Below are 27,738 nucleotides of genomic sequence, written 5' to 3'. Positions count from 1 at the left end.
AATACAGTAGTTATATTATAGATCATAACAGAACAATGGAAACTATATGTTGTTGATATTCATTAACCCAAATTTGGTGGATAAACAAAAGCTTTTGTTATTCTCATTAAATATCACCAAATCGGTTTTCTTCACCAATGAGAATACAGCCACAGGAAGAGCCACCTTCTGATTGGTTCAATATACAAGAGCTAGAGAGAGCGACGGATTATTCAAACACAGACTATAAACAAAAGTGATGCCCTTGTGTTTGGGAGCATCTTCAAGGCATAGTTTCTTAACAGGTAATATCCATAACTTTCATAAAGGTTTATATAACAGTAACTATTAAATCTCCTTCACAGAAACGGTAAAGCATTCATTTTTTCCACAGTTTTATTGAATGATAGTACATTAAGTAATAAAAACTGATCATACGGCAGTACAGAGTAATTACATGTCTCTAGTTGCTTTGTATGTGATTAAATATTTTTTTCTGTAATTATGCTGAAAATTCTCTATTGGCACTGCATGTTGTCATCCGCTATTAAATTAATACTGTCAAATATCTCAAATCCAGTTTTTTTTAACATTTTCAAGTAACAACGGGGCATCACACCTAGGGTTTTATTGCCATAAACATTGAATTAATTGTTTTTTATTTTCAATTTTATAGGTTCCATTTTCCTGTTTTTTTGTATTTATAGCCTGCACAAGTCTATTTTTTTTCCTGTTCATGGAATTGGTTCTTTAAGCTATTCTATGTATAGGGTATAAGGAACGAGATTCATCTAGTTGGATTAAAATCCCATATTATGGGTTTGGATACATTTCTAATAGTACTGGATTCTAAGTGAACTGTATGTTCGTATACTACTTATTGTTCTTCCTCAAGGATGACCCAGGGACAAGAAAGTCATCTTATTTTTCAATGACATTATGTTCGATAACGTATTGCAAGTTATCAGTGTTTGTGGAGGATGAAGACTGTGTCCAAGAGATCATCTGTCAACATGGACTACAGTAGTTGGCAGGACGTGCAAGTGTTCAAAATGCAGCAGAAAACTGACAGTGAAGAAGAAATGTGTGTTTCAGTGCAACAACCTTTCATACTTTTACATCCACAATGCTGCTTTAAGAAATAAGTTCTGTATGCTTAATAAACTGGGGGTCAGGAGTGTATGGAGCCCCTGGTTAGGAAGTCAAGTAAGGTTAGGTAGGTTAGGTTGTTTAGTCAGGTTTTGTTTATTGTCATGTTCATTTTTGTGCTTAATTTAGGTAAGTTAAGTTGGTTCATTTTATCTCCAACAAAGCATTTAATGTATTGTAATGAGATTTGATAATTTGTTCCTCAATGGAAGTGTTTGTGTGTATGAAATGTTGATCAGGAAAAAATAAGCACAATACAGTATGTACCGTATGTAATATGAAATTTTGCAAATCTTATTATTTTCTTGAAATTACCATAATATTGTTAAACAATTTAGAAAGAGTTAAACAAAATCTTTTATTACCATTTATACAATTTATTTTTATAGTTATTGGTTGTTCAGGTGCACGGAGGTCAGAAAAGAAGTGTTCAGCATAGTAAACAATGAAGATGGTGTTGCCAAGAAGTAGTGTGTGTGTGTGTAGAAGTTTTCAGGATGTAAAATATTGCAAATATCATAATTATCATGAGGTAAGAAAGTATTTATCTTCTGTAGAAAAATTTCCTCCAGTACTGTAGCTGGATAACTTACAATACTCTTCCTGAAATACCCAAACAAAATCACACACCAAAATATTCTTTATACAGTATACATATTCTAGAGCGGATTTCTGTTGTAGCGGTGTAGGAGCTACCCCAGCCTGGGGTAATAAAGCACATGTGTTATAATTCAAAGAATGCTGTATACACAGTCTGAGAGTTCCCTTAGATTGGTCTTGTAATAATTATATAGAATTTGTATTTTTCTGTTAAAAATATTTTTTTGTGGTCCTGACCTCCTAACCTCAAGGAATTGCGACCCTGGCTTGCCAGCTGTTCTCACTTGTGGGTTGCCATTAGGAAAGGCATCCAGCCATAAAACTTTAATTCAAAGATGGTAGCCAGGTCACCAGAGCTATGCTCATCCCCGAGTTTCTGCTGCATTTTCTGGGTTGGCACCCCGGGTTTACAGCAGTGAATGGTGGGGGTTATATCTCAGTCCGGCTTTACCCAACAGCTGTCATCAAGTACAGGGCGTCCTCATTATCCAAGGCTATTAGAGACTGAAAAATCGCCACTTTACGCAAATCCACTTAAAGCGGGAAATTTCTGGCCATCAGATATAATGGAAATAGAGGTTTGAATGGAACCATAGAATACTAAAGGATACTCAAAAAGATTATTTTTATACCTGTTATCATTTATGCTCAGGAATTTGAAGAGCATGCGCGATATCTATCACACGCTCATCGCTTTTCTTCCAATGAATAAGGTCTTAATTCACGTCCAGTCCATAGCTCCTCCACTTCATTTTATGGACAGCACTTAGTTTACCGCTACACTTTGAACTCATGGCTAAAACAATAGCAATGATAGGTCAAGAATGCACATGAAAGACAATAGAAAACCGCGGGAGATTAGACACTTTACGGTGGGCAGTCACCCAGCTGACTCGAGTGTCCAAGACGTTTGTGTGTGTGTATGTGCCGAGATCATATTGGGGAGAGAGAGCACATGTGGTTGGTGAGTCAGTGATGCAGTTACAGTCCACTGCCTCTATGAGCCCACGCATACATTCACTTATCCTAACAAACCTGGGGTAGTTTCAGCACATACCAGTAGGCTTCAGCAGTAAGAAAAATCGTACGTACATACACATTATTAGCAAGGAGAACACTCAGATCAGATCAGGGAATGATAGCCACATATAAAATGTATTACAGTATTTAAGGTGGACATTACCTCAGTTGCTTGGAGCTGTGGACAGTCCATGTAGTTCTCTGCTCTCAAATAATATCAACATCTCCTCAGGTAGAAAATAACAATGTGCTGGAAAGTCGATTTGGTGTGTAGCCAGAAGTACTCACGGGGTTATTTTATTGCCACCAGCATCACTGTATAGTCCAAGATTTTTAGGTGTGGCATTTAGGGGCACTGTCCCAGTGGAGGATTTAGGTGATGAAGCCTCTGGGAACTCTGCAATTTAGAAAATCAGATATAAGACTGAAGTTCATGGTAAGTTGTTTTGATGGTGTAGTGATTAGCAACAATGGGGGAAGTGTCCCTCATAAACCACCCCTCTTCATTCCCCCACTTATTTTTAAGGTCATGAATGGAGGGTTGAACTCCTGATTCCCCTTCATTGCCACTACTGTAGTAAAGTGTAAAGCATTGTACTCATATTGTCCATTCTATTTCATTTAGTTATTATATTTCTTTATGCATTAAAATCTAAAGCACCACAGAATCACTGTCAAAATGGGGAGTATAGCTGTATCTAGGGGAAAGTATATCATACCTAAATACTAACTGAGCTTATTATAATTATCATACAATACTACTGTAGGTCCAAAATCATATTTGGGTCATACACTTTAAGTCAAGTTTAACACCACAAACAAGAGGCCTGTATAGAACTACAGTAGTACAGTACTGTTATCTATTTAATAGATTTAATTTTTTTGTCAGGTCAAAATTTTCCCAAAGTTTAAGAATTTTCTCTTTACTGTTCTCATAATAACAGTCATAAAATGTGTACTGTAACTAAAGTACAGTATTAATCTTTATATTAAAAATATAGCTACTGTATACAGTACAGTAAAAACCCCATAATTGCCCCCCTCTAATTCAAAATCACCCATAATTTGAAATGTTTTGCTATTACGAAATACATGTGTCGGACCTGTCGATCGGTCAGTCAAGGTCTACAGTTTACCGAGCAAGCTTTTTCTACTTGTTTTTTCATCGTTCCCCAGTGGTTGAGCCATTATGTTTTATAACCGTAAATCTGGTACTGTACTGAGGAACGTTTAAATTTTTATTGGCAGAACAGAAAAGTTTCATTGTTTCATTTTTTCCCCTTGAAAAAAGTGTCCCTCATAATTAAAAAAATCCCATACAGGTTGGATCCCGCTAATCCAGGCCCCGGTAGTCCAGCAGCTTCGATGGTTTGGGACGTTGTTTTAATCGGGCTGTCGTTAGTTTTCAGGTATCAGTAGGCCTATACTGTAACATACAATTTTCTCCCTGCTTTTTCTGCTAATCTAATTATTTCTGTGTCACAGTACGGTACAGTAAACGTGTGCCATAGCACTAACACTTTGTCATAAAGAGGTTCAGTAAGCCTGGGCTAGATGTATACTGATGTAAGTTGTATAGATACCAGTAATACATTTTATGCATTATTTTGCCTTCTTTTAACCTTGGCTTGGATGGTTCGGAATTTTCGCTAATCCGGAACCAGTCTGGTCCCAAGCTTCCCGGATTAGCGAGGTCCAACCTGTAATTCGTAAGAGCCAGAGCCCGTTACTTCAAATTGTGGGGGTTTTACTGTATATATTTTTTTCTTCTGCAGATGTTAAGTTGAGGACAGAAGAACATCAACAGTCCAGAAACTTATCTGAAGATGGTATGTAATGATGTTAACTTTACTACAGTGTTTCATGTTATATGAAATTATATTCATATACCGTATTGTTATGTAAATACTGTCCTTTGAAACTAGAGTAGCCTATATTTCTTTCATTGATTTATATTACTGAATTTTGCAGTGTTATTATAATATGTATGTAACTGGGGAAGAACCTAAAAAAAAAAAAAACCTGGTTGCATACAGTAGTTTGCTCTGACTGTGGTATAATAAATTACCGGGTACTTAACATGTAAGAACTTGTATACCGTACTATACAATACAATATCTTTTTCTTTCAGATAAATTGCTAGGAAATGGCAAGGAAATATCCTCCTATATTTTGAATATGTGGAAACAGGCATAATGGAAGGTTCAATGCCTCGGGTTAATGTAGATGGTAATGTTACACCTGGATGTCAGCAACAAGAAAATTTACCTTCATCAGTTAAGGAACCAGAAGCTTCTACAGTTAGTAATAAAGACCCGAGTATGAAGAACAGTTTAACTGACCACATACAACAGCAGCAAAGTAAAGGAAACACAACAGAAAATGGTTATACAATATACAGGAATGTCAACACCCATGAAGAAAATATAAATGCAGTTCCAAGTAATTCAGGAAGTAGAAAAGACAGTAATGTAAACTGTAATGATAAGCCGGGGGATGCAAAGTATCTCGGCATTAAGCATAATATATCATCAGATGATACAACTGGCATTAGTTTAAAGACAATTAATCCATCTGGAAATGTCAGAGAAAATACATCAGAAAGAACAGCAGATATTACCAGTGCACTGGTTGATGGTACACAATGTGTAGAAGATACAGACATTCCACACCAGGAAATGTCAAAAGACATAAGTAATGTATGTCTTGATAATTCACAAACTATGGCAGCCAGCAGTAATGCACACACTAAAATGTCAGAAAATACGGCAGTCAGCTGTAATACACACACTGAAATGTCAGAAAATACGGCAGTCAGCAGTAATACACACACTGAAATGTCAGAAAATACGGCAGTCAGCAGTAATACACACACTGAAATGTCAGAAAATACGGCAGTCAGCAGTAATACACACACTGAAATGTCAGAAAATACGGCAGTCAGCAGTAATACACACACTGAAATGTCAGAAAATACGGCAGTCAGCAGTAATATACACACTGAAATATCAGAAAATACTGCAGTCAGCAGTAATACACACAGTGAAATGTCAGAAAATACAGCAGTCAGCAGTAATACACACACTGAAATGTCAGAAAATACGGCAGTCAGCAGTAATACACACACTGAAATGTCAGAAAGTGCACCAGATAAAAGTATCATATATACTTTAAAGTCAGAAAATATGAAAGACAGCAGACTCAGTATTTCTGAGGAGTTGAACAATGAAGAACACAGCACTGATTCACAAAATCAGCCAGGAAGTCTAACAGGCCAAAGCATTGACAATCTGGCTGAAAATGTTTTTGACGATGAAGAATCTGATGAGCCGAGTGAAGACTTGCACACTACAAAGCTTGGAAAAATATGTAGAATATGTGGTGAAATGACAGTAAAATACGATGGTCCTAAAAAAGGTGTTCCAAAGCATGAGGTAGTTAAACATGTGAAAAAAGTTTGGAATGTAGATATTTCAGATGAAAATTCAGATATTTATCCTGTCAATGTATGTCTTAGTTGTGAGAGAAAAATAAAACGACTGTATTCAAAAATTTCAAAAAGGAAAAAATGTGAAATATTTAGACAAAAGCCAGCAGAATTTGTTGAGCATAGTAAAGTTAACTGTTCTGTGTGTTTATTGAAAGAAAGAACGCCATCACCTCCTCGTTTGCCTTCATGTGAATTATCCAAGCAAGAAATAAATGCAATTACTGAAGTTGGTAAAAACCAGAACAATGATACTGACACAAGGGTTAACTCCAGACCTCAGACATTATTAGAATCAAGGAGAAATTCAGCTCGCAAGAGAAACTGGGAAGATCAAGGGATATTTTTAAGAACTGTTGGGTGTCAGACAGAACTAGACAGTGGACTAGAGAATATGACTGGTTTGGAAGAGCATGATTATACCCAGGATGAAACACTTAGCCAATTTCTTGTGTTACCTAAGAAATTGGGGGGCAGAACACCATACCAAAAACAGTCTCTTAGCTCTGTGAATGCTAAGTACATTAGACAAGATCGTCTTAAACCTCTGATTGCTCATATTGACAAGTTTTGCCAGGTGCACAAGGAAGATAAGATTGATGCTATGTTTTTCTTGCTGATGCAGACATTGAGGGATGCTGGTGACCGTGCAAGAGAGAATCTTGTGTTGGATATATGGTGTAAGAAGAACAACGTTGGGATGTCACTTACGGAAGAGGAGTGTCTCGCCAAGAGGATCTTACTCAAACAGACCAAAGATCAATACAGAAAGGAATATAGTTATTATAAAGAAAAGCTAGAAAAGTCAGTGTTAAAACCTCCATTCATCATTGATAAATTAGAAAAGACTTACTTCCCAGAGTACCTGGAGTATTTTGTAACTGATGGAGACTCTGGACCAGTTATTTATCAGCATGAAAAAAGTACACATCCTTCATACTTCACCATCACAGACTCTCCAGAAGGTACCAGCAAAGGAGACAATACACGGACCGGTGTCATGGGTGCCCGATGGCGGTACTTTGATGCTGTTGCAAAAACGCTTGAAGAATTATCGCATTCTATTGAAAATGAAATACAAGAGATTGATGAAGATTTCTGCATAAGAGTTGATATGTTTGATTATTGTGAAGAAAAGAGAGACTTGACAAACTTTAGTGATAAAAACGACTCATCAGGAAGTGGTCGTGGGGTTCAGAGCAAGATGATCACTTATTTCTTTGGTGTTCAGTCCCTGCACGCTCTTGTAGAAAACAAAATCACTTCTATATACAAATCAAGTTCAAATACAATACAATTCAGACCTCTGATGAAGGCACTGGTAGCTGAAGGTACTGCATTACATCCTGCTATTATGACCATTGATGAAGAAAGAGCAGCAATAACTGATAAGATCTTTCACATTACTCTGCCAAGTGGTACACCTCTTCGCTTTAAGGTTTTCTTTGCCAATTCTTCACTTGAAATACGGAAAGACTACAGGTGAGTGAAATTAGGTTGACATACAGTACAGTATTATACATAGGTACATTTTTTATACAGCTCAGAGAAAGTCTTGAAGTTTTATATGCCTGTACTGTACAGTATAGTATAGTATGTTAGGATTATTTTTAAACCTATATTGGTATAGTGTTTGAAAAATAAGAATTTCAATTAAGTAACTTCAAAATAAACACACTTGTACATGCACTCACATACAGTACCATATTTAAAAAAAAACAAAAAAACTGTACAGTACAGTATAGTAGTTCATAGATAAGACAGTTTTAATATTACTGTATGTTTAAATTATTTGCAGCAATTAACATTAGTTCCACATTTTTAGTGGTGAATCATCTTGTGAATATTTATCTTATAAACATTTAGAATTTTATATCTCTTTGTTTTTAACACACTACTGTATATTGTATTGTTTTCAGGAACATAAGTGGGCTAACACTCTCCTCTTTCAAAAAAGTCCCAGTAGTTATCAACCGGTATGGGACGATCTGTTTGGAACTAAAGAGAAGTTGGCTGGCTACGAGTCCTCGTTTAGTTCATGTTAGTCGAGTCACAAACTCCCGCACAAAATGCAGTCGGTGTGGAGAGCAGGGCCACAATGTGCGCAAGTAAGTACTGTAACTCATGATCAATGAGCAGGAACCATGCATTTTGGACAGAGCAAAGCATTAACTTCAAAGGAATGAAACTGCTGTAAATATAGCAGGGTTTATAATCATTAACACAACAGTTTAAGCTAATTTTTCAAAGCAATGTTTTCCATCACTTTTCACAACATTTTAGAGAAATCAGGGTTGATTTTACTGAAGCAAAAAAATCAGTGTAATACTGTATTGTGTATTTACAGAAACCATTATGGATGTCTGCATCTACATTAATGATTACAAAAACTGATTAAATTACCACTCACATTTATCTTGTAGCCTAACTCTTAGTAAGCAGCGCAGTTTCTGTTAAAAAACACATGGATCAAAGGTAAGCTAATTATCGAGGCTTTACAATATTTACTTATTTACTTGTCTTGTATTTCAGGTGTTCTGTGTCATCTGAGGTAGCAGGAGATATTATTGTTCACCACAAGAAGCGTAAAAAGCAACGTACTGTTCCTTCACCATCATATTCAACAACTATTGGGCAGACTACCCAGGTGAGATTATGTTTAATCTTATACAAGTTGTATTCATTTAAGAAAACTAACTTATATGTACCGTACAGTATATCATAAAATATTTTTAATGTACTTCCACTCTTCATCATACAACTTTGTAATGGGAAAGACATTTAAATTGAAATGCGCAAGATTTAACTCTAAAACAACAACAGTTAAACAAGTGTTCTAGAAACTATATAAGATCTGAGTAAGTTATGGCTAAGAATGCAGGGAAAGTCTCATGTTCACATTTATGTACGAATAGTATTGTATCTAATAACTACTGGTCATTATTTTAGTCAGAAACAAACAGATAAATATACATACCTGCACTACTTCTCTTTTCCTGACTTTTATACAACTTCTGTTCGGAAATTATGATTATTACAAAACCGATGACTTAATTGATTTTTGCTGTTATGTGATGGCTTTAAATTTTTTTTTAGGTCTTTGCAAAAGATTCCAAGATGCTTGATTTGGTTCCACAACAGCAGCAACCTCAACAGCCTCAACACCATCACCCACACCAAGAATCCCAGAATCCTCTTTCTCACCTTGCAACCGGAGCAACGGCTATTGACCAAAACTCTGGAATCATTCGTAGTGATGAACAAATTCTTTGGACTTGTCCTGGTCTAGGAAGTACACCAGCACAAATAGGAACCCATGCACCTCAAGGCACTCAGGTGTTAATTCCTACACATGTTCCATCCTCTAGTGCTGAGTATCAGTCAGTACCTCAGAGATCTCATACACAGATCTCACAGGGAACATCCGCTCCAGTATATGTGTGGACGTACACTGTAGTACAGCCACAACAAGGATCATCGCAACAGCATCCTCAGCAGCTGTCTCTTGTACATCACCAACCAGCACAACAAGCTGTATCGCAACATTCTCAACAGCTGTCAGTGGTCCACCAACAAACAGCTCAACAAGACACAAGCCAACAACATCAGCAGATATCAGTGGTTCATCAGCAGCCAACACAGCCAGGTACACCCCAGCAACATCAGCAATTATCTGTTGTTCATCAGCAGTCAGGACAGCAATCAGCAGCTCAACAGTCTCAGCAGCTTTCTGTCATACATCAGCAGACTTCTCAGCAGCCACCACCCCAGCAGACCCAGATGTCTGTAATACATCAACAACAGATTCAACGACCTTCTCAACAACAGGCAGCAACACCACAAATTAATCTCATTGCACAGCAGTCAAATCATCCACAAACAGTTCAGCAGTCACAACAGCAGCTTTCTGTTGTTCACCAACAACCAACAACCCAACCTCAGACTCCACAACAGCTCTCTGTTGTGCATCAGCAACAAACTTCACAGTCAGTAAATATAGTTCACCAACAAGGACCACAATCACAGACAACTCAGCCTGAAGCATCTTCACCTCAGCAGCAACTAATCCATCCTCAGAGCTCAGAGTTACAACCAATTATAGGTTAGTGTTCTTATTGAAGGCATTTAACACTAATACAGTATGTGCTAAAGTTAGTTGTAACTATGTTGTTGTTTTTTAATGCCCATTCCATAAGTATTGCAGGGTGGATAAAATTAAGAAGAAAAAAAGCCTCCCTCTGTTTCCTGTCATTAATTGCTGTAACCTTCCCATAAACTTAACTGCTTCCTGGATGTCCATCCCCCTCACTTATGTTGCATCCTTCATCTCCATTCTTTTCTCTCCTTGGTCTTCTGTTCTCCCTCTTATCATCCACCTCTTAATACACTCTGTTTTACCAATCATTCACTTCCCATTTTATCACATGTTCATAATACCTTAGCATAATCCTAAATCTGTTATAAAGATAATTATTAACCAAAGCCTTAGTTTGTCATTGAACATAAGTACCAGTACTCTACTGTAGATATGGTATGAGAAGGCTCATATGATCATTATCTTCCTGGAGTGTAAGGTTTGGAGAATATGAACAAAACCTTCCTAAGCCATAAATCAGGATAATCATTCACTTTGCTAGTTTAACAATTGCCTCTAATTTATTTAAAGGGCCTTATAAATTGTATGAAACGTAAGTCAGAATGTAGAACTTTTAAAGGAATGCAGAGGTAAATTTTCCAGTTGTAGACAACTCAAGGTTGTGGTAAAATATATAAATAACAGTTATGTAGCATAGAACTATTGGTTTGTTCAATGACTGATTTTTGGCACAGCAGAGGTAACATACAAATAAAGTTCCTAAATAAAGGGGGAAAATCAATAATCAGCATTATATGTAGGACTTGATAACCTCCCATATAAGGTTATGTGTGTCAATCAACAAAGCAGAATGATCAATTTGTAGAACTGAGTGAAAGAGTGATGGTACCTGTCATCACATTTTAATAATAAGAAAAAGCAGTTGATGTACAGTTGCCCACAGGTAAAGTCTTCCACCTCTCAATTACCTTTCTGAACATGTGGCAATGTTGTTATCATAGTCAACTTTCTTTACAGATATTACATCTATCATATCGCTTAGCACAAATCTTGAGTATTATAATACCCAAAAAATATATTGTTGGCCACATGTTATGGAAAGGCTACCACGGTGGTGGAATTAACCACATACACTTAGGATATATCAGTCCTGCACCTGACACATTATCAGTGTTCCAAGGGTCATGAATAAATATAACTTTAGCACTTGTCAAGGGCTTTAGGACTAATAACTCTTCAGACAAGACAAATAGGGCAGATCTCATAGACACACTCAAAATCTTGAAAGGAATGAAAAACGTAAACCTAGGAAATTTTTCCGTGGTGTCATGTACCACCAACACAAGAAGACAACTTTAAACTTCCCAAGATGTCATGGTGGAGGATGAATATAAGGAAATGTTTCTTCACACAAACGATGGTAGACCTATGATACAGTTTACCAGCTCAAGCTGTGGAAATGACAACAGTACAGTACTGGGCTTCAAAATAGCCTTTAACGAGAACACTTGAGAGTTTGTACAGGCAACTGGCCTACTTCCCTTGGCATAGTCACCTTTAGTTTGGGTATCCATTATGTAAATAAGGCAGTAAAATGATTTTAGATGGTTTCACTGGTACAGTGGTAGCATAATTGCTTCTCATTACTGCATTGTTGGTTTGATTTTCTCTTGAGTGTGATATATAATAAGGGTTTTTTGCACAGAGACTCTCCCAATCACTGTAGGCTTTCTCTGGGGACTCGGGTTTCCTCTTATGATACAGTACAGTATCTGGTTTCCAACACTGGATTGGGCAAACCTGATTAAATGAATTTCAAATAATTGAGTGAAATGAAAACCTATATTCCCAACAACCCATGAAAAATTCAACTTGCCCTTACAAAATCCATTAGAAAAGTCAAAATGTAGTCAACAGATGGTAAAAGTATGTGCAGAGGAAGGTAAAGTGTAAAGGTTGCTGCAAGATACCTTGTTACCATAAATGTGTCTGGGATGTGAGTCAAGAGAGCAACTTTGGGGTTTGTCATATACTGTAGTACCTAATCGACTTTCTGGCTTTATGGACAACAAGCCAGGTTTGAATCTTGCTTCAAAAAACTTGGATCAACTAAGCAAGGGTTTGTTTATAGTATTTACACTAATTTGAACATCTAGAGCTAGGAAATACATTAACAATTTTACTAGTACAGTTTTGAAATTTCCATTATACTGTACAGTATATGATATGGTTTCTTTTTCAGGTCAGTGGTAAGAGGAAACATGAGGAAGAAGTATGTCATGAACTGTTCCTGACACCACAGATTGGAATGTGTTAACTCTGGTTTTAGATTTAGCAAGATCATACCCAGCATTTCATATCAGTTAAGTCATTTTTATTATTTGTTTAAATTGACCATTAAGCTTTACAATTATATTTAATCCTTAAAGTAATCTGTATATGTATGCTTCTACTGATCATCCTTGCCACCTTAAATGCACAGCTACCTGATGTAATACACCAAATCTTTTATAAGTATATTTTATATCCTTTTATTTTTGTTAATTTCATTAGATGAATATTTTAACATATATTTATTGCTTGATCTTCATATTAATTAGATATTGATTGATAGAAGATGGTTATATCTGGTCATCATAAATGGACCAACCACATTGTGATACCTTATGAGTTTGTTTGTAAGACACAATGAGGCAAGCATTTTGATTTCACTTTTAACACATCGACTTTTTGCTTAACCCCTTCACTTAGGTGCTCCCACTTTTAATTGTTTATTTGGGTAATACCAAACAAATTTATGCAGTTCAAGAGGGGAGCCCAGTTGTTAGTAAGGTTTTATATTAAATATTTTACATCCATCATTTTTTTTAAATATATTTCATTAAATTGCAAAAATAATCTGTTATAAGCCAGTTGCATGTGCAGTCTCATCAGCCAATGGAACAATATATGAAAAGATTTTTAATATTTGTAATTCTTATTATTTGCTGTCATTGTGCTTTAAGTTGATTGATATGAATATGAAATGACTTAGCAAGTCAAGGAAACAAAAAATAATAGAGACTAGTTCTACAGGCATTTTGTTGAACTCTACTGTAGTTTGAACTTTTCCCCCCAAGAAACACTTAAGGTCAACTCCAGCCCCATTGTTTTTAGTGCGGTCAGTACTGTCTATAAAATGGATGAAATCTTAAGAAAAATAGTTGTGGGATAGTTTTTGTCATGATGTTTTTTACCTCCTAAAACCCCCAATACATTATACCATGGCAACACTTGGTCAGTTTTGGCTTGATTTGCATCACTGTATGGCATCAATTATTGACAAAAATTATTTTCCACAACTGATTTATCTCCCATCTCTTTAGGTAATCAGGGGTATATGGTACATAAAATAATAATTTTTCTATATAGTGGAAGAGTGTGGGTAGCCTTTGCCAAATAATATACTGTAAAATAATCATAGTACTGTACTGTATTATCACATGCAACATTCTCACAGCTATCATTTACCAACTGGATAAAGTCTCCTATTTATTATAAATATTTCTAATTTAGATTTAGAGGTCAACTCCAGTGCCTTAGTTTTTTATTTTATTGTTGATACAGTATTTTCTGCAAAATAGATGAGTATGAGGGGGGAGATATAATATTATGGTAATAAAAAAAATTAAATGTTTGAAAACATTTCCAAAACTTCACCTCTCAGTTGTGAATTTAATGAAGGGATATTGGCAACAATCTTTATCAAAGTCACATGTTATTACTACCTTATGACAAGTACTATTACTTTTGTATAAACACTGGTGTTAATTTTGTTTCAACAATTTGAATTTACATGGAAATCAAGGACGATACAGTAATTTGAAATAATAATGAGATTGTAAAAGAAAATACCTACTGCATTTAATCTCATACTGTACATACACCAGACAACTGAACTATTATTGACCCTCCCCACACTGCCTTTGTTCACTATCACAAGTAGACCTTTGTTTAAGGAAAGGATACATTCTTGAAAAAAAAGTCCACAAAGAAAAAATCCACAAAACAAAGCAGATTTTCCCATTGAATACCATTATAAATTGGAAAATACATTTATATGAAGCAAAAAAAAAATCTGACATGCAATAAGATGTTTAAATATTTTTTTTAATAGCACATTAAGGGAAACAATAGTTCTTAATAATAATAATAATAAATGTGCAGTACAATCAATATTAATGAGATTAATCCAAATTAAAATATACAGTACAGCTATTTTATTTGCAAGAAACTGTGCTGGGTGGTGCTAAAGGTGATGGTGTGGTAGGATGATGGTAGATATGGGGGCCCTGGGAAGATGAAGTACTGTACAGTGTGTACTGTATACTGTGGTAGAAGCAAAGTACAGGTACTGAATTGTACAGCAGTGTAGAATCAGAGTCAGAATTTTTATCAATTTCTGGTTCCCTTTTACTTTAAATGAAATACAGGGTACTTACTTGTCATTTGCCGTCTCTTTAACTGATCGTCACTTAGACATATTACTATAAGGTGTAAAACAATCTTGTTCCCCAACTAATATCCTTATATGTGCAGGACAGTACAGTGGTATCCCCTATAAGTGGTGCAGAGCTCTTCTGGGGACGAGAGATTTCCGGGTAACGAGACAACTCTCAAACAAGGAAAAATCACGCATCCCTGGAATTTTTCCAGTTATTAGGAAAAGTTTGAGAGTCTAACTACACAGCATCCACAGACAGACACTAGCCAATATCTCCTGAATATTTCTGGGTGCTGAGGAAAGTTTTCCGCGAGTCTAACTAATGTCCGCATCTCATCTCGACTAAACTATCTCATCATTTCACCTTGCATGGACAAACACTCTCCCAATACTGTACATCTATTGTAGACCGCGGGCACGAGCGAAAATATTTACGGCTAGCAAAAAACTGTATGAACTTTTATTCACAGCATCTGCTCCAATTGTGCTGATACTGATGTTAAAACAATTTACTTAGCCTGAAAAACACAGATACAAAGTAGATAAAATAGCAATATTGTATTGACATGGCTGACCCAATTGAGAGCCTGAGCTCTCTTTGTGGCAGAGAGATGAATTTGATACCATAATAATCCTGAATAAATTCTCTACAAGATGTTTCCAATATGAGATCTTTAAACTAAATATTTTGACATGATAAATTGATGGTGACTTCTTTTATAGAAAAAAAAGTGTAAGAAATTTTTATCCTGGAGTCAGTAAAATCAGTTCTAATTAAGTTGGACATGCCATTTTTTACCAACATAATCCTGAATAGGTTATCTAAAAGTTTGGTTAAATAAATGTATTAAAAAAAAAATGTTTGATACAGGCATGAATGGAGTTGTGAGTTACAGCAAAGACGGTGGAATTTTCCGCTCTTCACAGGAAAATTTCCTGAGTTTAAACGACGGATCTCACACGGAGCTGTATTTATTCACACAAGCACCACTATACACATACAGTACAATATATTGTTAATACTGCACTGTAAACATAATTATGTACAGTATACTACTACCTGTACTATACTGTATACGTATAATACTGTACTCGCCTGCAGATGCTGTCATCTTAAACCTGTGTAGGCAGACACTGTCCACTCAGCTGAATGTAATATGTTACTGTAATCACGTCTGAACACTTGCGATGGAGGTGGTGTGGGGAATTAGTGGTTCATATTACTGATTTGATGCAAACTCAGGTTACCCATTGTTAGGGTGGGTGAATTGTGGGTCTCATGACCTGAAGGTGTCTTGAATATAGACGAAAGCTAAGGTGGTCCAGTGTTTCCCACTTACTGAATGTACAGTACAGTATATGTGACTGTAATCACTTTTTACATACGTAACGCTGCTTTAACATTGTACAATATTGCTGACTGATTTTTTTTCTGGTACAGTTATGTACAGCACTGCACAACATAAATTATATGCAAACAGCAGCTCACAAGGAAACAACCTTCTACAATGTCAGCAGAATATGAACTAAGCGATTCAATTAGCTAGGCCACCCACGAGCCTGACACGTGGGGATGCAATGGAGCATGATGCAATTTCTCGGAACTCCAGAAAAAATTATTCGCATGCCCAAAACAGAGAGATTTTCTTGGAACCTCCTCGTATTTTTCTCAGAAAATTCGCCTGATTTTTAACCTCGGAAACTTGATCACAGACCCGGAATTAAGAAAATTTTTCTGGAAAAATTCTAAGTCAATTTTAATTCTGGGCATTGGAGAGCTCCGGCTAACAGTAATATTAGCATACATAGTTTTTCTGAATATCCTGTACACCACAAGCTCTTCAAAAAGGATACTACAAATCATGAGAGTAGACAACACTATTTACTGTCCTTTGTCATTATTTCAGCATCCTCCAGTGTTACAAAAAAGTTTTTGTATCAGGGTTTTTTTATGTAAATTGATGCAATCTATTATAAAGAAAAAAAAATTAGTACAGTACTGTAGCGTATCTTAAAAAAATAATCCGTAAATTGGGGTCTACGTGTACAGTATACAGTACTGCACTACCGATACTCTTGGTTTTACAAAACTTTAATTTTGAGAGAACGTAGTGAATTAGAAATTCTGATCTACTGTGTAAATACAGTATTGAAGTGGTGCTTAGGAAATTTTATTCCAGTTAGTATCTTTAACAATGGGAGACATTGTGGGGTACGGGTTGTTTGGGTTCACACTCAGGATGGGATGGAGGAAGGACACTCACAATGTGCTCACTGTATACATGTTGTATTGGATGTACAATGCAGCTTGGTGCTGGGAAGTGGCAGCGTGGTTACAAGCGTGATGTAGAGAGAGCTGGTTTTAGAGGGTGCTCAGAGGAGGACAGCTTGTGGGTCGCCATGCTCGCCGGCGGGAGCGAGGGCCGCCAGGCAGCGGCGGAGGAGGAGGTGTTGCTTGCTGCAGCTGTAGCTAGAAGAGAGAGGTCACCACGAGGTCAGGTCTTAAATAGCAGGGGTAGCCGTGGCTTAGTAGTTGACCTCCGTGATGTATGGCGGAGCTGGTTGACCTAGACCACGAGGCATACACTGTGGAATTCGCGGGGTCGGCTACTCAGCGACAAACAGCGTTTGTTGGGGAGAAATCCACTACAACATCATAAAAGTATGATTTTAACATAAGTAAGATATGTATTGTAAGGCAAAATATCTTGGCTGCACCTTTCCTACTTCAACCTAGAGTGATATTACAGCCACTCAGTTTTTGGTTTAACCTTTATGTGGAAATTTACATTTTAAAATTAAATACCGAGAAAATGGCTGCACGTTTCATATTTTTGGTGGGTGCAAAAATATCAGACTTGAAACCAGTGGGTGTTACTTAACCCTTAAATGGTGGGCATTATCAGTGGATGATAGCTGTAGGGACATTGGTCATCATCAGTTGATGTTTCATGTTCCTTGTGTTCCACTTTTACTTTAATGCAGTATTCTACTCAGGCATTTTTGTATAGTAAAAGTAATTACTATTGACCTCAGAATATCTCCGAATACCTAGAGCACATATCTTCAAAATAGCCTCAAAATGCCCATGATATTGGTCAGATTTAAAAAAAAAAATCAAGGGGTGCTTACAGCGCCAACCCAAAGCCCCCCAACTGGGTGAACTCGCTGTGCTCACCATGTTTCCCTCACCCATAGCTTCTTGGATCCCCCTCCTTTTGATATTTCTGGATCCGCCCCTGTTTTGTACACATGGGACAGAGTAGGTTAAGAGAACTAATTTACCTCTGTAGTTGTCCTTTAAATGTACTGTATTGTAGTAGAAGTTCAAGCATTTTAATATAAAAGTTAACTATTTAGTTATTTTTTACAGACAGTCAATCTGTCTACAGTACAGTATAGGATTAATGTCTCGAGGTGCCGTAACTAATGGTAATGATCTAGACTCCCAACACAAGAGACACGAGTTCAGTTCCATGGTTAAGCAGGAATGTTAAGGCTGTACTGTATATATTTTCTGTGGTTTGTGCCGAGCTGGTCATTATGTCGAAACCCCAGAATAAGGTAATTGAACTCACTGGGAGGTGACACTTTACAATTTGAGGGAAATGTTAGACAGGATATTAGATTTTAGCTCAGCCATTTATTTTCCAGTAGAACCTTTCAGGTTTGTTAACCTTTGGGGATGACAGTGTGGCAAACTTGATCAATGTGTGAGCTAATAAGGGACCTTGGGACCACGATTCCAAAATACAGTATCAGGTATAGAAAACCATTATAAGTGAACCCAGGGACCAGAAATCTAAATTATCACATACATAAAACACATTATGATGCAAACAAGAGTCCTTATTAAACATATCTGTGCACTAAAGGTTTAACTAAAAACTCACATACAGTATAATATTTGTATAGGTACTTCCCATCCAGAGGGTTGGAACACATTCATTGGGGGTAATTGTTATGAACTTCGGCCAAATATATTATTTAATTGCATTGGTTCACTTAATTTTATTGGGAGGGTGGCAGTCATCACACAATGAATGACAGTGGAACGTGTGGAGAAAAAAAAATTAAACCTGCCATGGTGGGTTTAGGCATGTAGCTTGTTTAGCATCTGATGGGCCTTCATTTATGTATTGCATTATTTTGTTCTGTTATTTGGTAAACAATATATTTAAAATTTTGTTCTCATCACCAAACCTAGTAACTGATTAGCACTGTTGTGTTTTTGACAGGCAAACTGCCACTCAATAATCACTTAGCAGCTGCCTTACACTGGCAATACTTTTTGCATGATGGATATTCAAAAACTATTTTGTAATAGTTGAATTTGTTAGGTGTTAGCAGAAACTGGCATATAAATTAGCAGTTTTACAAAAGTTTTGTCTGTGTATGGTACAATATGGCCTTTAAAAATGCATCTTATGCCCGAACCTTTAAAACTTGTCACACCATCACCTGGCTAGTGAAACTAGTACAGTACAGGGGGTCACTGGGTTATAACAGATTCCGTTCCTAATGACTTTCTTAAGTAAAAAATGTACATTAGTCGAAACACATTCTATGTGCATACGGTACTTACAGAACAATGTTTAAAATCCCACTATATTATAGCCTAAGTCCTTATATACTGTACATCTAAAATCACTTAATTTAACCCTTAGGCCCTGGGTGACGTTCCAGAACGTCCGCCTATTTTCCTGCCATTTTTTTTATTATTATTATTTTTGGAAAAGTTTATTTTATTCTCGATTTATCCCCGCGGCGGTGGCGGCTGCCGGGACCCTAACCTGGGGCTTAAGGGTTAAGAGAAAAGAAATGGAATGACAAAAGACAGTAAATGAAAGTAAAAAAAATAAGTCATCAGGTAAATAACATACCCTGTAATGTAAATTTAAAGTTTGACCTCGTTCATATTGGCGGGCATTCGTAAGTCGGGGACCTTCCTGTACTGTAAAACATGTTACAGTGTACCTGTGTATTTTTTTTTTCCAGATGAAGGAATGAAAATTGAGAATTATACAGTATTCTTCAGAAGGTGCTTGTATATGTACGCAAAGCCAACACAACTTAATGTAGTCTTGCAAAGTGTCAGTTGGTGTACTCGAGAGATTTTACTGCACATCAGGGACTAAAGGTTACCATGTCTTGAATCTTCATTAGATTTTTCAGGTACTATAGTACAGTACCTCCAAGCCTTTAAGTATTTCTGATGTTGGAGGAACTATGAAACACTTGTTTATTTGTATAATTTAGTTAACATATAATTGAATTGATTGTCATTTTTTTACACTGTGGAATGAGGGTGCGAGGAATTATACAAGTATGAGAGTAGACAGAAGAGTACAATAAAAGATAAGACATATATACATGGTGACCACTGTGTTTCAGCTAGATTATCCCATGATTTTACTATTACAGTACTGTATGCTTATCAAGTTATTTATATTTCTGTGAATTCTCAAGGTTCCTTTTTTTCCATGATCTTCCTGGTACTGTGCTTCTAGGCGAGTGGTCACCATATTGGTGAACTGGTAAAAGGGAAAAAAAAATACAATTACTGTACAGTAAAGTACTGTGTAATCAGTTTAAGGATGATGCAGAGTTTGAAAAAGTGACAAATCCACCAAGTGTTGTTGCAGTATTAAAGAGGCTCAAGAAAAACACTACCAGTTGGAGACAGGACCTTGTCTTTAAATTTCCCATTGTTTGTGCTTCCATGAAAACTGAGGCCAAGATCTACTGTCTCCCAAGTGTTTTATTTGTGTCAGATGTATATTTTATAAAATGAAGCTAACTATACAGTAATATTGTCTACCTGTACAGCATATGATATATGATCATGTCTATTGTGTTATAGGATGGTCAGCTGAGTGTTTATTATAACCCCCTACCAATATTTTACTTATCAAAGTAAAACAAATATTCTCCGAATTTCAATTGTATATCTTTGTACATTTGGAAATACAATACAGAAATGAGTCAAGTGCAACATTAATGGATTGTACTGAGCAAATATACTATAATTTCAGATGGAGGTAAGGTTAACAGATGTATTTAGAGATGTATGTACAATATATTCACTGGTGTGTAGTGTTAAGGCTCCTGAAAGAGCAAGCCTCCTTCACTTGGAAAGATGTCATCCTGTACACAGGGAGATCATCAAGGATTTTAGCCTAGTTTTACTTTTCATATTAATGTAAGAATCATCACCTCAAATACTTTAAAATATTTACTGTAGCTGCTTGATATTTTAAATTTTGCCTACTGTACTGTACTCTATAATGGGGCTTTTAGAGATTGAATCGTTACCTGATGAATATACCTGTACGTATTTAATTTTAGTGCAATTTGAGCGGAGTGAAGTTCAAAGCAAGTGATCTATAATAGACCAGGTATGAATTGTTATCAAACTTGTTACTGTAACTTGTTTAATCCTCAAATATCATAGTTTATTATAGTCATTGCTTATTGTATTGTTCAGGTTTACTTTTATCAGTGACTAGTGATAGACCAATTTAGAAAATTTATCAAATGATTACTGGCTGCATTTATAAATGCTATAAGAAATTTATTATCTTTATCTATACAGTATACAATATGTGCTCAATATTTACAAAAAGGCAATGCTGCATTGTAGTACAGTAGTAAGCACTTGTGAGGAAGGCTTATTCTTGAATTTTACACATACTGCACTGAAATATTTTTATTTACAGTTATGTATAGTAAAGCCCAAGAACTTCAAAACTGAAGTTCCTGAGTTTCATTGAAGAATATGTACAGGGTACTGTACTTAGAAATTTGGTTATACAGTAGTACAATACTGTACAGTGGAAGATCTTCACTCCGAAAGCAATGTTCAAATTACAGATTACGGTATAGATATTGCCTTTACTACAATGTTGCTTAAACCACTTATGAAAATATTGTTTTATTAAGGTCAGCTAATATAACTTCGTGCATGGTTCTACACTTAACAGTGCTTTTATTCAAACCACTCAGCTTTTCTTGTTACTATTTATTATTGTGTATGGTCGTGTTACTAAACACCATCATGCTTCCTTGGGTTATGCACCAATTCACCCATATCTAATTTTTGTGTAAAATTTAAATTCTCTTAAGATGGTGAGAGTAAAATGACTAGTTTTCACCATCACACTTAATGCTGTCACTTGGACACTTGTTTGACACCATCAAGGTAAAAACCAAAGAAATGCCAGAAATAAATGAGAAAAGCAAAGAGCACAACCAACTATAATTATATGTAGAACAAACAATGATGAAAAAAAAGGCATAGTCTAGAGCAGTGTCCCCCCCAAAATACTGCATTGTGATTGTTGGAAACTTGTGCCATTTTGGTGGGAATCTTGAATGTACAGACCTTCAATTATTATTATTATTTTTTTTTTATCAAGAACATTTGAAGTGAAGATCTTTTACTATCTTACAAGTTTTGTGGAACGTAGAGAAATTTGCTGGCGATTAAAATGTAATTAAAAAGTTAATTTACAGTAGATGGTTTCATGTGTATTGCTGTTCTTATCTTACTGTTTTAGTTTTAACAGTTTTATGTTTTAAAAGTTTATTGCTGTTTGGAATGCTACACCATACAACTGTATGAGATTACACAGTAACCATTTTTATATGCCAGTTGTGGGTTTCATAATTATTAGCACATGTAAAAAATAAGTACAAATTTAAGAATGGATAAATTTAACAAATTAAACTTGATATCCATAATAAAAATTATATTTTGTAGTATGACATTTGTTTATTAGAACCTACTGTTTAAATGTTTGACACTTTTTGTCTATAGTAGATTATGAACAAGAAAAGGAAGAAAGGTATTGAAGAGAGACTAGAGCTGTCCTACATGTACTATGGTGGAGGAGTGTGACAAGTTATCATGGAGTGTTGAGTTTGGGAAGTGATACAGTAGTACAGTATGTAAAATCTAAGAAAACCTTCTAAATTAATGAAGTAATTGGTGTAGGGAGTCCAGTCAAGTGGATAATCTCTAATGTCAGAACTGGAGATGATACAGTACACTATATTCTCGTTAATTAGAAACAAATGGGGGCTCTGGGCCACTCAAATTACCGAAAAATCCAAATTAACAGAGTTTGACATTATTCGACAATTACCGCTTTGTGTTCAGTTTTTGCACCTGGCCATACCTTGGCTGCCTCATAAAATAATCTATTTATAATTGCTGTGCAAACATCAATAGTTTCTAAATGTATACAGCAATAATAAAGTAAATAATACAGTAATATATAAATGTAACACTGCAATGTGAGGTGACGATGCAAGGAGTGAGGTGAAGAGGCGAGAGGTGAAGAGGCGAGGGGTGAGGTGACAAGGCGAGGGGTGAGGTGACGAGGCAGGGAGGCGAGGACGAGGCGAGGTGACGAGGCAGGTGAGGTGGTGAGAAGTGACGAGGCAGGAGGCGAGGTGGTGAGGTGACTAGGCATGAGGTGAGGGAGGCAGGAGGCGAGGTGATGAGGCAGGAGGCGAGGCAGGGAGGCGAGGTGACGAGGCAGGAGGCGAGGTGAGGCAGGAGGCAGGGGTGAGGTGAGGACGAGGCAGGTGAGGAGGAGGGCAGGTGAGGTGAGGACGAGGCAGGTGAGGTGATGAGGCAGGAGGTGAGGAAGAGGCAGAGGCGAGGTGAAGAGGCAGAGGCGAGGTGATGATGGAGGCGAGGAGAGGCAGGGGTGAGTGATGGGCAGGAGGTGAGGTGACAGAGGCAGGTGAGGTGACGAGGCAGGAGGCGAGGTGACCAGGAGGTGAGGTGACGTAACAAAGCACTTACAATTACAACATTTTACACTACTTTCTTATCTTCATTTCAAAATTAATTGATACATGATGGCTCGATTTGGCTATTTTTTCACTTAGACAACTGATCAGTGAATAAACCAGGGTATATAGAGACGCATTACAGGAGGTCCCAGACTTACGAACGCCCGCAGAAACGAAAGGGAATAAACTTGAAATTTACAGGATTTTATTTACTTGAAGACTTATTGTTTACTTTCATTAAATGTATTTTGTCATTCTATTTCTTCTTTTGTTATAAATTAAGTGATTTTAGATGTATATAAGGACTTAGGCTATGATATAGTGGGATTTTAAACATGTGTTCCAACTTACGAACTTCCTCAGGAACGGAACCCGTTCTCAACCCGGGGACTCTCTACTGTATTAAGTTCTGATAAATATGCTACAATATTATTTACTAAGTGGTCATGACAGATCCTGTGATAAGCACCAACCCTTATGAGCAGCTTGAGAGATGGTGAGTGCTGGCAACATTATTAGGGAGAGCAGATCAACTATTCCCGCTCCGTAATATACTACAGCGCAATTATTCATCTGGGATACCCAGTGGGATAGGGTGCAGGATATTTCAGGGAAAATTAATTATTTTTCGATAAGGTTTTATTAACCTGGCACCAAATTAATCTAAATAATATGAGAATAATGGTGAAATTGCATGCTGACTCTATATAGGGATCGCGGGCTGCTGAGCAGGAGATGGTGAGTCGCCCTTCCTCTTCTCCCTGGTTACATACCAAACGTTGTTTTATACATTATCTTAATATATTTCATATTCTATTCCTATAATTCATTCATCTTACTCTATTAAAAATATATTCCTATAATAATAATCGACTTTTCGGAACTGCTCTGTTATTTCAGATTCACTCTTAATTCAAATAGCTTAATTCTATTAAAAAAAATGAATTAAGCCGAAATCCGAATTACGTATAACAATCCAAATTAACGAGGGTACAGTGTACTGAATAGCACATTGGAGTGACAATAGAGGAAGCACTCTTTGGATAGGAATGCCTGACTCGGGTAATTAATTGTATTATCAGAGTTTACGAGCCTATTATACCACTTATGCACTGGACTGATATTTATTTATTTCCCTTTATTATCTATATTTTATAATATTTCTGGTTTCACTGTATTTTCACTTTCAACAAATCAATAAATTAATTGAATCATTAATCATTATACATCCAAACGCATGGAAGTCGAATATAATGCTACTATCAGTCGCCACTCACCAGCTCTGCTCACCACAGAATCTCAGCATGTTCTGCCGGGAGTGCCGTACGATATGTTGGGCAAACACTTCAATTTTACCTAGACTTCACTTTTAACTGCTACATCAATAACACTACCCTTGGTGTGAAATCGACATGGCACCAAAACGGTTGTATCCTTCAGGTGCATGCCCCCAGTTAGCCCCAGAGCTCGTAATTCAGGAAGGGGGGGGGGGGTCAGGTCAGCTTAGGGCCCCCAAAGGGTTAGGGCCAGCCCTGCCTTGTGCACACAAACTAAGTTCATTTTGCTAAACTTGAAAATTATTAAAATTTTCACGTTTAATAAAATATTCTATAAAAGTATAATTTTATTATACTACATACTGAAAGGAGTTTAATGATATGTTGAGATACAATTACGAAGTCCAACTATGTACCCGTCCATATTGACACAACTGCCACTGTTTGCCGAGGCCTCTGATATGACGTCATTGATGTTATGGGGAGGTGAGGAATATCAGATTAAGTTAAATCATTGCTCTCATGACTCCCCAATATAATTTAAATTGGTCTATATCGTTACGGATGTATAATTCACAACTTCAGAAATGCACTTGTTCTTTTATACATAAACAAGAAAAATGCAAATGGTCGCATGGTTGTCCTGTGAATGTGAGTGACTGCTCTGTTAACCTTCACACCTGCACCAATCTAGCCATGTCAGAACACCTGCTGGTTACTGAAATATGTTATACACAGTATTAATGATTTTGCAGAAATATGAGGACGTATGGCGTAACTTGACAAAATAATAGTTAAAATAGAATAATGTATTGTTGTTGTAGTGGCAAGTAGGCCTTCATATCCTGGCCAACTGTCCCTAATGATACTGCTTTAGATCACGTATTAAAGATACCGAACACAACCATTAAGAATGAACGTTTTCCCAAGAGTCGTAAGAAAACATCTAAGGTGGCTGGAGGATCACTTATTCATTGGTAAATATATATTTTTTCATCTTTGATAATTCAGCGGGTGTCAGTGAAATGAAAAATCCTGCGGACTTTCAAAATGCAACTAAAGACTTTTCTTTTTTCGGGGTACATGAAGAGAGACTCTACTGACAATTATATTTTCATATATATGTTGTTGTAATAGTTATCATCATTATGTCTTGCCTCGTTCAGTTGATGTTTGATTTTATTTATGCTGAACCCCAGTTAATATCTTCCCTTTAACGAAAATTGAGAAATAGTGGTAGCAAGAACTTAGCGCATCCTCCTTTGAAGGTCTTCTATTTACGAAATATTTGTACCTCACTGTACATATACTTAATGGTTGCCCCGCGTGTAACGAGGATGGCCGGCCCAAGGGCCACCTAGACGTGAATTTGTTTAAGGTGCAGAAGCTGTCGCCAACACAACAACCACACCCTAAATTAACTCGCCAACTGCACTGGCTAACCATTACCCAGGAATACGATCCGCAAATCGTTAACATCCAGGTTCCCAATTACTGCTGGGTAGACAGAGGCAAATGGCGTAAAGAAACTTGCCCCTATAGTGTCACCCTGCCCGGGGATCGAACCCAGGTACGATCGCTTGCGAGGCGAGCATGTTGACCATTACACATACACACACACACATCCATATGCACATACTACATCCAATCCTGCCCATATGCACACACATCCACACCTGTTCATATGCACATACACACGCCTGTCCTTACACACGTACACTGACACCTGTCCATACACACGTACACTGACACCTGTCCATACACACATACACTCACACCTGTTCATATGCACATATATTCACACATACTGTACTGTGGTTGTGACACATACCCATACATGCAGGCATCCCTAAACATTTCACACTCCGGTGCCACTTTATCGTTACAGGTGTGGTGGAAAGCTGCTGGAATGAACTCCACATCTGTCGGGCGATGAGTGGGTCAGCTAAACAGTACATGCATGACGTTTTATGACGCCAATACTAACAGATGCTGAAAAATTCCGAAAAACAATGTTTGTAAACACACTATAAATAAGGCTTTAAACAACTGTGTTAAAATTCCTAGTCATATAAAGATGAATGATAATCGAGTTTGAAACATACGACGACTGTATGGAGGTGGTAACATCAAGTGTGTCAGCTAAATTATACAAGAGTACACTATCTTACCTACGAATTTACGTACGCAGGTAATGAACACTACGTGCTGTACAGGTAACGCCGCGCTCACGTGATCCATTTTTTCCTTACTAAATTGATACATTTTCTTCTCTCACTAACAAACGAAAAAGTTTAATTTGGAAGACTTCAACTATCTACTTTTGTGGTTCAGTAATTTTAACATCCAAGCATGTTCTTACACATACCACTCCACTCAAACATTTTCTTGCACGCCCTTAACCATATACAGTCTTTATAAACATTCAGGCAGACAAGTAAACTGGATTTTTTCAGACTCATAAAGCGTTTTGGAAATGCCTCACACTATTAAATCCTGTCCCGAAAAGTTTGAACGTTACCTAAGTTTATCAAGAGTCAATGACTGCCCTTAGCTGTGTGTGGTTCATTGGTATTAGCTTTGAAATTTCTTCGTCTGTCCAGTGCTTGTTTAGTTCAGCATCAAGTACTGGTTTAAACTGAGTACTGTATATTGTAGGTGTCCAGTCTTATGAGACATAGTACAGTACTGTCTCGGTAAAGCGTGACCTTAAACACTACTGATGACCGTCAAAACCAAGAAGAATAACAAATAATCTTCAAACTTAAATCATTCCTTCCTCTCCTGCCCCTCCCCTAGAGCTTTTCAATAATGCAGAAGCACTTCGAAGACTCCATCGAAA

The 27,738-nt window shown here is 36.8% G+C and overlaps 1 protein-coding gene across 1 annotated transcript; it reads left to right on the top strand.

The window, feature by feature from the left end:
- The first annotated feature begins 223 nt into the window (after positions 1 to 223).
- LOC121855728 lies at positions 224 to 17,137 on the top strand. The gene is made up of 7 exons (XM_042350823.1): positions 224 to 284; positions 4,524 to 4,577; positions 4,880 to 7,717; positions 8,155 to 8,343; positions 8,768 to 8,882; positions 9,332 to 10,337; positions 12,574 to 17,137. Exons 3-7 carry the CDS (start codon positions 4,944 to 4,946, stop codon positions 12,582 to 12,584), a joined length of 4,095 nt encoding a protein of 1,364 aa, XP_042206757.1. The 5' UTR covers positions 224 to 284; positions 4,524 to 4,577; positions 4,880 to 4,943; the 3' UTR covers positions 12,585 to 17,137.
- Positions 17,138 to 27,738: the final 10,601 nt, after the last annotated feature.

Source organism: Homarus americanus, unplaced genomic scaffold, assembly GCF_018991925.1.
Source record: "Homarus americanus isolate GMGI-L3 unplaced genomic scaffold, GMGI_Hamer_2.0 scaffold21353, whole genome shotgun sequence".
Taxonomy (NCBI): Eukaryota; Metazoa; Arthropoda; class Malacostraca; order Decapoda; family Nephropidae; genus Homarus; species Homarus americanus.
The sequence above is the reverse complement of the archived record's forward strand: the minus strand, read 5'-3'. Positions and strand labels throughout refer to the sequence as shown.

Coding starts and splice junctions, on each gene's coding strand:
- LOC121855728 (XM_042350823.1), top strand. CDS start 4,944: ATGGAAGGTTCAATGCCTCGGGTTAATGTAGATGGTAATGTTACACCT. Junction 7,718..8,154: donor GAAATACGGAAAGACTACAG/GTGAGTGAAATT, acceptor TATTGTTTTCAG/GAACATAAGTGGGCTAACAC. Junction 8,883..9,331: donor CTATTGGGCAGACTACCCAG/GTGAGATTATGT, acceptor ATTTTTTTTTAG/GTCTTTGCAAAAGATTCCAA.